Below are 11,652 nucleotides of genomic sequence, written 5' to 3'. Positions count from 1 at the left end.
AAGATGAAAGAAAACTAATGAATCTTATATTTATTGAGCTTATCTCTCTCTCTTTTTTTTTTTTTTTTTATCTACGATGGTAACTATTTAACCTACTCCTACTCCTTTTTTCTTTGGTAATATTCACTTTTCTTTTTTATATATTTTTGTTGTCATATTCTGCGATGCATTCCTTAGTCTATACTAATGCTCTACAAGTTTGAACTGCTTTATCATATCATATCATACTTTCACCATAATTAATATACCAAATCACAAACTGCCAAGGACTTTTGCTATCTACCAGACTCTTCAAGATTTTATTGCAGTGTCCCACTTTCAGATCTTTTCCTCAAACTCGACTCCACCAAAATTATTTTTTAAAATATTTTTGAGTTTTTATTTTTTTTTTTAATTCCACCACAACTAGTTGCTTTTACTTTTCTAAAGTGTACACAAGGAAAGGTGGTCTTAAAAAGAAGTGGTAGATAAATGGAATAGCTTTTGAGATGTACTTTGAAAAGCAAAAGCTTCTCTAAGAATTAAACACATATGAAGACAACTCTTTAGTCCTAGCCCTCAACGGACAAGGGGCCAGAACGGGTTTGCCATTGGACCCATTTTGTGCAAAATGCATAAAATATAATTTTGTATGCACATGGTATAACTCACTTTTAATAACATGTAATTATAGAACAAAATTTTGTAGGCCCTACACATGGTGTGAAAAATGATATACAAGATGCAATTTGGACCTTACATTTTTTTTGGATCAAATCTTGGCCATGAACCTTCAGGAACGGTTGCTTCCTGCAATGGTTCCTACCCCTTCTCTGCCCTAAATTTCTTAATTCCATATTTAAATGATATTACAAGTTGGTTAATTTTTTGTTTTATGCATTGTCAATGTATACACGAGCGGGTTTAAATGCATGTCACATAATATAATTTCAAATTTAAAATTAATTTTTTTGCATAAAATTCTCTTAATATCCATTATGTCATAATCAGCATAATTTAAAGTAAAATTTGTGGTTTTTACTCCTTCAACTATCTTGGCCATCAAAGGGTGTCATATTTCAACAATATAATCCAACTTAACAAATGCAAGTTACCTCTAATGTTTAAAAATGCAGTTCTACAAATATAACTGTAAAAATTGGATAGAGGTCTATTCTAAGTAATCAAGCGTCTCGTGCTGACTTGTGCAACGCAGATCAATTTACACTACTATTTAGAAAGTCCTTAAACTAATGCAATCAAACACTTTTGGCCTCTCATTGATTTCAAATTTTAAATAGTCCCTTAATACAAAGTGTCAAATTTTGAGTTCCGTCCATTTCAACTGTTAGATTCATCAAATTTTGCCTTCAAATCCATCAGTTTGACTGTGGAAATAGACTAAAGGATCATATTTGACACTTGCTAGTGTTCAGGGGCTAATCTAAGAATCAAAATAAATGAAGGGCAAAAAAATTAATGATTAGAATAGTTTAGGAACTCCATAAATGGTTTATCCTAAAATTTAAGACAGGATAATAGAAAAAAAAAAAAAAAAGACATCATGGTAGGTGTCAGAAATGGAAAAAAAAAAAAGGGGAAACATCATGGTAGTTGTCATGAGTTCAATTCAGTTAAACTACTTCTTGACTTGTGCCTTAAATTATATATTGATGTATTGGTTTACGAGCAATTTCAGACAAAATTTGTGGCCTCTCCCATGCCTTTTTTTCCTTCCCTCTCTTTCCCCTCTTTCGTTTGTTTTAAGCTTTTGACTTTTCACTGATATAACTAGCCATAAGCGTGTAGCATCACGTATTAAGACTCAAGACACCAAATAGATAAATAAATATAACTCAATACATTTTTAATTTTTTTTTCTAATCCTATTGAGTATTTGAAATGTGATGACATAGGTAGTGATGTCGTTTTAAACTAGTTCTATCACCATGGATTCTGTACAGAAAGCAACACGAATTCTTCAATACTTCTTGTCCTGAAAAAAGATAATGTAGGCATATATGGTGGTGGCATTAGGATGACATAATTCTGGTATGCATCTCTGAGGAGATATGTTGCATAATCTGACGGGTTTGGCTGTTATATTTCCTGCGCAAATTGATCGGACCAATAGGAATCTCATGAAAAGTTTTATGTTGTTTCGAAACAACTACTCTGTAGGTTTAACAGTTGCTCTCGAATCAATGAAAGAGTTCTGCGTAAACATATAAGGGTCTCACTTGGTTCCATTTAATACACCGACTAGACCTTATTTAGCATGTAAATTAGCAAAAAAGATCTTTATATACCCACATAGAACTTTTCTATTAGTTCTGGATTAATTACTAGACATGCCAATATTAGTTACTTTGAGCAGAAATAAAATTTTTGAGAATTGATATATGGCAAAGTTTTATCATAAATGGCCAAGAAGGGAAGGGATGAGCAAAAAATAAACTAAATTAGGTTAATCAATTCCAATAAATTCTAGTTGAATTCGATTTTGGTATTAGATGTTCAATTTCGATTTTAACAAAAAAAATCACTTTCGCTTTTTTGCATATAATATTTTTGTAATTTATTCTTAATTTCTTATCTGTTGGGATTTATATGCCTTATGTTACAGTTTAAAACTTATTATGTAATACACATATACACATACCCATTGACTATCTCTTCAATTATAAATAATAAAATTAATAACTTTCTAACCATGGAAAACAAAACATTATATAATTCAAAGTAATACATGTAAAATTACTTAATTACTTGTTACGTAATATGTTTGTATGTTTAATTTGCACGATACACAATTCGTATAGATACATATATAGGACCTCATTACAAGTTACGGATATTTAGTTTGTAAAGTAATTCAATAAATCACACACCATAAATCCAATTTCTTTTTTTTTTTTTTTGGTGCTTGTTATCAATTATCACAATAGATTTCCGGTTTTAATTCAAATAATTTTCAATTTACTAAAGTTGAATTCGATTTTGATTTCCAGTCAAAATTTTAGTGGTGTAAAAATCAATATTGACTCATTTTGTTTAACCAATTAATCAATTAACCAACCGACTTCACCCACAAAGTATGCATCCTTTGCATGGTAAATTAGAGAGCATGATGTCTATAAATATCCTTGTTTCTCAACAAACATCTCGATATTGAATGCCCTAAACTATCAAACTATTTGTTCTTATCCTAAGATTAAAACTACTTGTATCTGACTTGAGCATCCAAATTAAAAGTACTTGAATCTAACCTGAGCACTTGTGATTTTTTTTTTTTTTTTGGTAGTAAAAACTTGGTATTGATTTGTATGAAGCTATCATATCTTTGCATATCAAGGTAAGGTTGCCAAAAATTTTAAAAAGAAGGAAACATTATAGTTTATTTGTTTTATCTTTGTTAGCCAACAAAGCAATGTTGGATCATGCTAGGGCAGCTAGACTGAGTGCTCTGTATCATTCAAGAATAATAATTCAACCTTCACATGTAGTTCGATCTTGATGCCAGCAAGCAGCAACTTTTCTTTAACGTTGAGGACAACAGAAAAGGCAAACTATTGAACATCCAAACTGGAAATGTTATCCAACTTGCTACATTTAGGAATTTAGTGCACAAGAAAAAGTTATTTTAAAGGTTAAAAAATAATACAGAAGCATGAATCTTTAATCTGTACTGCATCAACATTAAGCAAAATGATAAACAAAATTTTACATTGCTGTATCAAGATATCAAGATCTGCTAAATCATGAAGAATACAGTTTGGCCAGATCCTCAGAGAATGCCTTTCTGATGGATTCTCTCTTAATCTTTAAAGCTGCTGTCACAAGGCCAGATTCAGGAGTCCATGGTTCTGAAAGGAGTATAATTTTTGCAGGGATCTCGAACTTCTCGAGGCGTGCAGCCTTTGCTGCCTGTATTGGACCAGACAACAGTTAAGAGTCAATTTTTCAGGAAACTATGTTGAATACTAAACAAATAAGCAGGCAAAAGAGATCCTGATCTCTTTGCAGCAGGCTCAACAGTTTCTCATCTGGTGCATTTTCCATTTCTCGTTAAGGTTTGGATGACAATGTAAACCATGTTATCTAACACTTAATCATTAGGATAGTTTGACTTTTAAACCTCAAACATTGATACTATGCTTAAAAAAGCATCCTAATCAATTAATACTTCACAGATATTGGCAAGATGTTGACCTCAAAAATGGAAAACAAATAAAGGTCTGTGCCAAGATGGGAACTTATTTATATCCATGTTGCACTCAAAGCTCAAGAAGCAGAAAAAGAAGTACCTTTACTAATGAACCATGCACTTCCTTTATAGTTTCTTCTTTTTGGCATAGGTCTGAAAAGTTGGTGTACTCAATCCCTTTCTTGGATGCCCATTCTTCAATGGCAGCTTGTGAAGCAACCACTAAAGCAACACAGTAGCTATGGAAAGGATCAGCATGTAGCATAATATTATCGACATACGGGCTAATGATAAGAGCAGCCTCAACCTGTAGAGCAAAGCACCAATAACTGAGCCAAATTCAAACTATACAATAACATGCATAGGCGAGCATCAACATTGTTACCTTTCCTAGGGAAACATACTCTCCATGCTGAAGTTTGACTATATCCTTTTTTCGATCAATTATCTCAAGGCAACCATCAGCATGAAATTGCCCAATGTCACCTGTGTAGAACCACCTCATGCCTTTCTCATCAACCTGTAAGCAATGAAAATTTAGTTGAATTGTTTAAATTTTAATTAAAAAAATAGTGCAAAATTTTGCAATTACCTTGTATACTTCCCTGGTTTTCTCTTCACTTTTGAAATATCCAACAGTAACATTTGGCCCACCAATAACGATTTCGCCTCGAGGCTTTGGAGAATCACTCGTTAGATATCCACCCTCGGGCCAGTCTATCAACTATAGTTCAAAAGTAGAAACGTGACAGAAAGCATTTACACGAGGAAGTTAGATTAAAACAAGCAACTTCAAAAATAAGTTCCCAAGGAAAATAGGTAAATACTAAGAACAACCATTTATTTGGCAGCATTTTATATGGAGAAACACAACATTATTAGATTTACACAATGCAGCCTAGGAAATAAGATGTTAGTCTAACCCCTTCAAAAATGTACAAGCACCTATACAGAAGTCATAAGTCCTATAGGCTTTGGTAGCTTACATCATAAGACACAATTCAAAAACAATACAGATAGCTGGAAACTGAACGTCTCACACACTGCAAATATATATAACTACTATAGAATATTTTTTTCTTTTTTGTTAGATTCACCAGGAAAAGTAGGCTATATAATTGGCAAGCTAATACTTTTGAAAATATGAAGTGAAATACTTTGTACTTTACCTTAACATATGAACAAGGCAGTGGGGCACCCACACGACCAACAGATGTATCATCCTCCTCACTGAATGTCCCGCCGGCACAGGTCTCAGTCAGACCATAGCCCTGGCCTATTGGAACACTGAAAAATACAATTGTCAGAAATATAATATGCAAAACTCATGCACAAAAGAAAAGGAAGGAGGAAGGTTAACATCTGTACAAATAATGTCATATGATAAGGATCAGCATAATGATTCTCAAACACAACTAAAGGAAACATAGATACAAATCTTTGGAATGCCATCATGGTAACAAACTGAATTTATTACTTGATCCAAAAGAAACAAATCATTATGTATTCATTTGAAGTATTACATTTTAGGGAAAAAATGGATTTACAAGTAAAATGCATTTAGATGTATAGAAGTATATGGCCGATGTTGACCAATGGAGAGGATATATTTAGATAATGACCAGTTAATAAAAGACAATTAGTCAATTTGGCTTAGCATAAGAAGTTCGTCAAGATCATCCCTTTAAAGGATAGAAAGCATGGAAACTACTCTAGTCTCCTCTTTCTGGAAACTAATTTGTCATACGCATGTGGGTTCAAGGCACAAACATACACAGACACACAAAGAAAGAGATCCACTTGTACAACGAGAATGAGCATTAAGATGCGGAAACATTGAGAATGGAACTTCAACTTCTATGTATGTCATTATTATGTTGACATCAACAGCATGCTAATAAACTAATCAAGCACAGTTATCAAGATTACATGCATTTGTCCACTTAAGGTTTAAATATGGTTCATTACATAGGAGATCAAAAGTGCATGTTGACATAACCATAGGAAGAATGCATAGATCTCAGGCAAATCATTCTTTCTTATCTATATATGAGTTGAAGGTTTTGAACCAAACTAACCCCAGACATATGTTGATGAATCTTTGAGTATCACCCGAAAGCGGAGCACCTCCAGATAGTACAAAACGGATACGGCCACCCAAAATTGCTCTTATTTTTCTGAACACCAGAAAGTTCCAAAGAAGCCTCTCCAGACCCCAAGCTCCCCACCAACTTCCATTTACTGCAGACAGTCGACGAGCATATGCCAAATCAAACAGTTTCTTTGCTAGTCCACCTGTAGCATCTACCTGAAGATTTGGCAAAGCTCAGCAACTAAACGACCAACTTGCAAAACAAAAATTAAAGCATGGTAAAGCATTTTACTTGTATTAGCTAAGAATTACAGACCTTCTTGCGAACACCATCTCGAACACGATCAAGAATTGCTGGGACACAAGCCATCAGTGTAGGCTTTAAAACAGATGCATCCCCTTTTGTTCCCTTCTTTATCTTATTTGAAGTATCAGTAAGAGTCAAGGGAGAGCCATACCCTATAGAAATTCCAACAGCTGCCATAATATTCTGTAGCATAGAGAATTTTTTCTCATAGTAATTACCTCAACTATGTTGTCACTAACTCAAAGTAATAATTAAAGCAACCAAACTAATCACTTACTAATTATCCCTGATTCAAGGAAGATAAGAATCTTTACCTCAGCAGCTAGTTCAAGAATATGGGCTAGGGGTAGGTATGCCATGTAAATGTCCTTTGTTCCAAGGCCAGGAACGATAGTCATAACAGCAGAGCCTGTAGCTAAAACATTGCCATGTGTCATCATTACACCCTGCATAATAGGAAGTTACTTTCAAAATGTTTCAACAATTTGTACAACCTTGCAGACAAGCTCAACAAACAATGACAAGATAACTAATTACGCAAATCTTCAGAACAAACTTTTCTTGTTACAAATCAATCATAAGCAAATTTCACTATTCATCTTTTTCTGTGTCACATCTAAGCCAGAAAACAGGAACATCTTCAAATCAGGATCAAAAGAAAGATTCAGATTGGCAAGCACTCCTCTACCAGGTAAAAATTCAAAGAGCTCAAATCAATATTCCAGTGATAATATGCACACTCTTAGCTTTTCAATGGAGGTGAACTATTCAATGAATTCATAAAGAGTGATGAAAATCAATTCTAAGTACCAAATACATATCATATCACATGCAGACATTAAGAAATTTCTCACGTACAAAACCAGATAATCACACTTGCATTCATTTACCTAATTAAGCAGATGTTCCTATATATAGGTAATTAGTGCAGACAAGTCTTAAATGCACCTTAGGCAATCCAGTACTTCCGCTGGTATACATTATGACTGCAATGTCAGCTGCAAGAGGTAATTCTGGATCAACAGGATGTCCTTGACCAAGCCTTAGTAGATCAGAAAAGGATATAAGCGTCCAGCTAACACTAGCAGAAACTGATGCTGAATTCGATGGAAGCTCATCATCCATGCTGATTATACGTTTTACTGTGTCAAGTTGCCCGCTTATATCTATAAGTTTCTTCAGTTCTTTGTGCCCACAAACAACAGTTGTAACCTCAGTCTGACCAATGGATAGAAATTTGAGTGAGAGGATATGACTTTCACAATGATAAGCAAAGGAAACTGGTGCATAAACCTTTAAAGCATACTATTCTATGACAACATTGAACTTCACTGTTCACAAATATGTTCAAATTTAACAACCATCTTGTAACCAACTCGTGGAACAGAATATTGAATTTGAAATTTGAGAGTCTGAAGTGTATTACAAGATAGGCAACAAAGTCTTCTTATTACCACAAGGCAGTAGATAAAATCTGATTTCAGTGCATATGGGAAGCTTTCCGAGTAAAGATAATTAACCACCAGCAAACCAGTCATAGAATAAATGTGAGCCTAAACACTAACTGAAGACACTAAAAAAAAAACTTTCGTTGTTCACACCAGGACTAATGCAAGGTATATAGTACCCTAAAAAATCTTTCAAGCCCAAAAGACACAAGCTAGAAAAGTACTCTTTTAAGAAAGTCAATAATACCCTAACAAAATCTTGACCTTACAAATGAGCTGACTTTCGACAAACTTCTGGGAAAATAAAATGCAGTTGCAGCCACATGCTTAGAGACAGGTAAAGCGACAAACTGCATGCAGATAGAGTTCAGGAAAAGTTGATCACTCTACATTGAGCTACAGTTCATGAGTAGTGTTCAAGGTCACTCATGCAGCAATACAGCCAAGTTATTTAAGGAGACTTGTAACACTATTTCCTTTCGCTAGTTACCTAAGTATTCTCCATTTACCCACCTCCCTTCTGTTTTAATGACTTTGGAGGACAAAAACCACTATTAGATGAGGAATCTAATTTAGGACTGGGCACTGTTCATGTTCCTTAATAGCTTTACATTGATTATAGTAGTGATGAGAATGTTTGGATAGTTTCCTGTTTAAAATATTATTTGGAATAATTAGTGTAGCACTTTTTGTGATGTGATATATGTGAGATAAAAAGATTATTGGAGAATGTGTTTGTTATGCAAACACAAATATTATTTCAAATAATCATACATCCAACCAAACACTCCCAGTATATTAGACAAACAACCAATGCATTTACTGTGGACAATAGACGTTCATATTCATGTGAGCATGTAAGTGTATAACGTATGTAACTGTGACTGAGGGTTTAAGCATGTCTTGGAAGATGGTAGGCAGTTTGAGCAGGTCTTCAAAGGTAAATATATGACGGAGTGGAAGAGAGACAGAGTCAGACCTCATTTAGTGAATGACAGAGAGCTTCTTCCCCCAGAGATGCATAAATGGTCACAACAGTCACATTCCGCCTGAAGCAACCCTGATTCAAGAACATCCGAATTATAAGTAGCAAAACATTGGACAGTTGAAATGCAATACTACATCCTTTTGAAGAAAAGAGAGAATCAGAAAAGTGTATGACAGATTGTACAATCAGTGGAAGTTAGATGCCTAAAACTAGTGATTTTGGATAAACAATTTGGTAGTCAGTGGTCTGAATAGTATAATAAGATGTCTTTCAGAACATCATGCAATCTAGTGTAGCATTGTTGGTATTGATTTTAGATCCAGCAAGACAAGCTCAAACCTGCAGTGCAATGAACCACTCCGCCCGTGTATCAGCAAAGATGGCTACACGTTCTCCCTTTCCATGACCAAGTTGTGCTAAACCAGAGGCAAAATTGCATACAGCTTCAAAAGCTTGGCCATAAGTTAACCACTCATAATCACCCAAATGAAGCTTCTCAAAGGACCTTCCATCTTCGGATGTCTCAATCTCTCTGGAAATTAACTTCCTAGTACCTAGTAGTCTCTTGTCAAAATGCTGCTTGCATGCTTGCTCAAAAAGCTCCGCAAGAGTGGTGATCCCTTCCCAGGCTGTTTCCACAGGAGATGGAAACCGACTGTTTCGAATTGCGTAACCAGGTTCCCCACCGACATCAACTGGCACACCTCGTTTTTTCTCGCTCTTTGAACTCCTTAATAGAAAAGTAACCACAAGAGGAACTAGGACTCCAACAATATAAGCACTCATCTCTCAGGTTTCAAAAACCCCTACAAGAAGCAACCAATATATGGCTAAGACAAATTTAACATCATCCACTTACCAATTGCAATGTTATACATCATGGTACATTTATCAGCCTTATGCAATTCAAAAGCTTGGATAGAAAAGTAATTCACAGAAACCAACAGTTTGGCAACATCACTGAATACTGGCTCAATTATGAAAGTAGTTATAATCATCACAAAATTAGCTCTTTTATCAGACAGTTAAAGTAAAATAGTTTCCAATGGTTCCTTGTTATTAAAAATACAAGTTTCCCTAAGCTTTAATTCTCTGATTGAATCAAATTAAACACACACACACACACACAGAGTTCAATAATTGCTGGATATCCAATACTGGAATAGAGACAACCAAGAAAGATTGGGTGCCAAGGGGGAAGAGCCAGACATCAACTGGATGCAGGAAACTACACGGTACAAACACAATTGCAACACAAAGCTGACAAAAATAGAACAACATTAATGCCCACAAAGAACATTCTTATCGACCATGGTCCCATACAACCACAGACACTGTCACACACACGCAGAGCACACACACAAAATAAAACCTCAAACTGTTTCTCTAGATGCTAGTACATAAACTCTCATCTAAACTTACTACAAGACTCACAAAGAATCAATTTTTGCACCAAAAAAGAAAGAAAACTTCAATTCTAAATATCAGCATAATCCAACAAGTAACAAAATAAACGAAAACGCACTTGATAAAATTGGCACATGCATAATATCTGTAGTGGAACAAGTAACAAAAAATGGCAGACACTCAAAACTTTACATGCCAAAATCAAGGAGAAAACTGAAACTACTTCAAAAAAATTTTAAATTTAAAATACCAACAAGAACCCAGTTCAAGAAAGTCATAAAAATGTATAATCAAACGCCAATCAAGACTGCAGTGTCATGCCTTGTTAAACAATGAGCAATCAACTCAGATGATGCTATTCTGCACTAGAAGGAGGTGTAGAAAAATGGGTTGAGAGCAATGACAATTGAAAGACGTCAGAGAAGGCTAAAAGAGGGACCACAATGGCTTAATCAGGGACCGGTAAAAAAGGCCGTTTTGGTTTGGCGGAGAGATCAAGGCACCGCTGGCCGCAGGGGCTTTGAGCGAGGGACTTTGGAGTTTCAGAAGGTTCCAGTCTGTAGCTGCTAGCGTATTTCTTCTAATATTTTGTTTGTTCATTTTTTGTTTTTGGGATTTTTTTTTTGGCAGAGAATTTTGTTTATTTGAACCATACACGTGGAGATTGAGATGAATGCAAATGCAAATCAGGACAACTGAATTAAATGGGAGCAATATTTTGACCACCAAGGGAAAAAAAAATTAAATGAGAGCTATAAAAGTCCAATTTTTGAGGTTCATATTTGTTAATCCTATTTGGCAATTTTTGTGACACAATCAGGCCTTTTACCAAAATTGAAAAACAACAGATCAAGAATAACAATTCTTTTTACAGTTTTCAATGTATAATTACTCTAATTTGGCCCAAAAATTTTCAAGTGAATCAAGTTTGTTTTCTGGAGGGTTAATTACAATTAATCCCCTTAAGATATATCTCATTTTTCACTTTACCCCTTAACCTTTAATTTTACTCACTTAACCCCCTATAGGACCAAATTACCCTTCCATTATTATGACTTTTCATTTACCTTTTTTCTTCTCTTTTATTTATTTTCCTCTTTCTTCTCTCTTTCATCCTTCCCAATAGAAAACTCCATCTCAACAGAAATTTTTATTTTGAATTTGTAATTGCATTTTTTGGTGAAGGTTTAAAAGGCAACAAAAATTAATTTTTATTTTTTGTAT

At 34.6% G+C, this 11,652-nt stretch overlaps 1 protein-coding gene across 2 annotated transcripts; it reads right to left on the bottom strand.

Annotated features, from left to right (window-relative positions):
- Nucleotides 1–3,551: 3,551 nt before the first annotated feature.
- On the bottom strand, nucleotides 3,552–11,025 carry LOC113712461 (long chain acyl-CoA synthetase 9, chloroplastic). Of its 2 annotated transcripts, none has more exons than XM_072066906.1 (12): nucleotides 10,889–11,025; nucleotides 9,361–9,827; nucleotides 9,013–9,093; nucleotides 7,534–7,803; nucleotides 6,900–7,031; nucleotides 6,595–6,768; nucleotides 6,265–6,494; nucleotides 5,356–5,473; nucleotides 4,779–4,910; nucleotides 4,572–4,706; nucleotides 4,287–4,493; nucleotides 3,552–3,906 (listed from the first exon to the last, which is right to left on the bottom strand). In XM_072066906.1, exons 2-12 carry the CDS (start codon nucleotides 9,805–9,807, stop codon nucleotides 3,739–3,741), a joined length of 2,094 nt encoding a protein of 697 aa, XP_071923007.1. In that variant the 5' UTR covers nucleotides 9,808–9,827; nucleotides 10,889–11,025; the 3' UTR covers nucleotides 3,552–3,738. The 2 variants fall into 2 exon arrangements, with proteins under 2 accessions (XP_071923007.1, XP_027091697.1); XM_027235896.2 differs by having other exon boundaries at nucleotides 10,750–10,981.
- Nucleotides 11,026–11,652: the final 627 nt, after the last annotated feature.

This window comes from Coffea arabica, chromosome 10e (assembly GCF_036785885.1).
Source record: "Coffea arabica cultivar ET-39 chromosome 10e, Coffea Arabica ET-39 HiFi, whole genome shotgun sequence".
NCBI lineage: Eukaryota > Viridiplantae > Streptophyta > Magnoliopsida > Gentianales > Rubiaceae > Coffea > Coffea arabica.
This window is presented reverse-complemented; position numbering and strand designations above follow the sequence as displayed.

What these genes read in the sequence shown, in the direction of transcription:
- LOC113712461 (XM_072066906.1), bottom strand. Translation starts at nt 9,807, where the DNA reads ATGAGTGCTTATATTGTTGGAGTCCTAGTTCCTCTTGTGGTTACTTTT. An exon ending in TTCTTGAACTAGCTGCTGAG is followed by an intron (nt 6,769 to 6,899) that starts GTAAAGATTCTT and finishes TCTATGCTACAG; the next exon opens with AATATTATGGCAGCTGTTGG. An exon ending in TGCCTTGTTCATATGTTAAG is followed by an intron (nt 4,911 to 5,355) that starts GTAAAGTACAAA and finishes TTTGAACTATAG; the next exon opens with TTGATAGACTGGCCCGAGGG.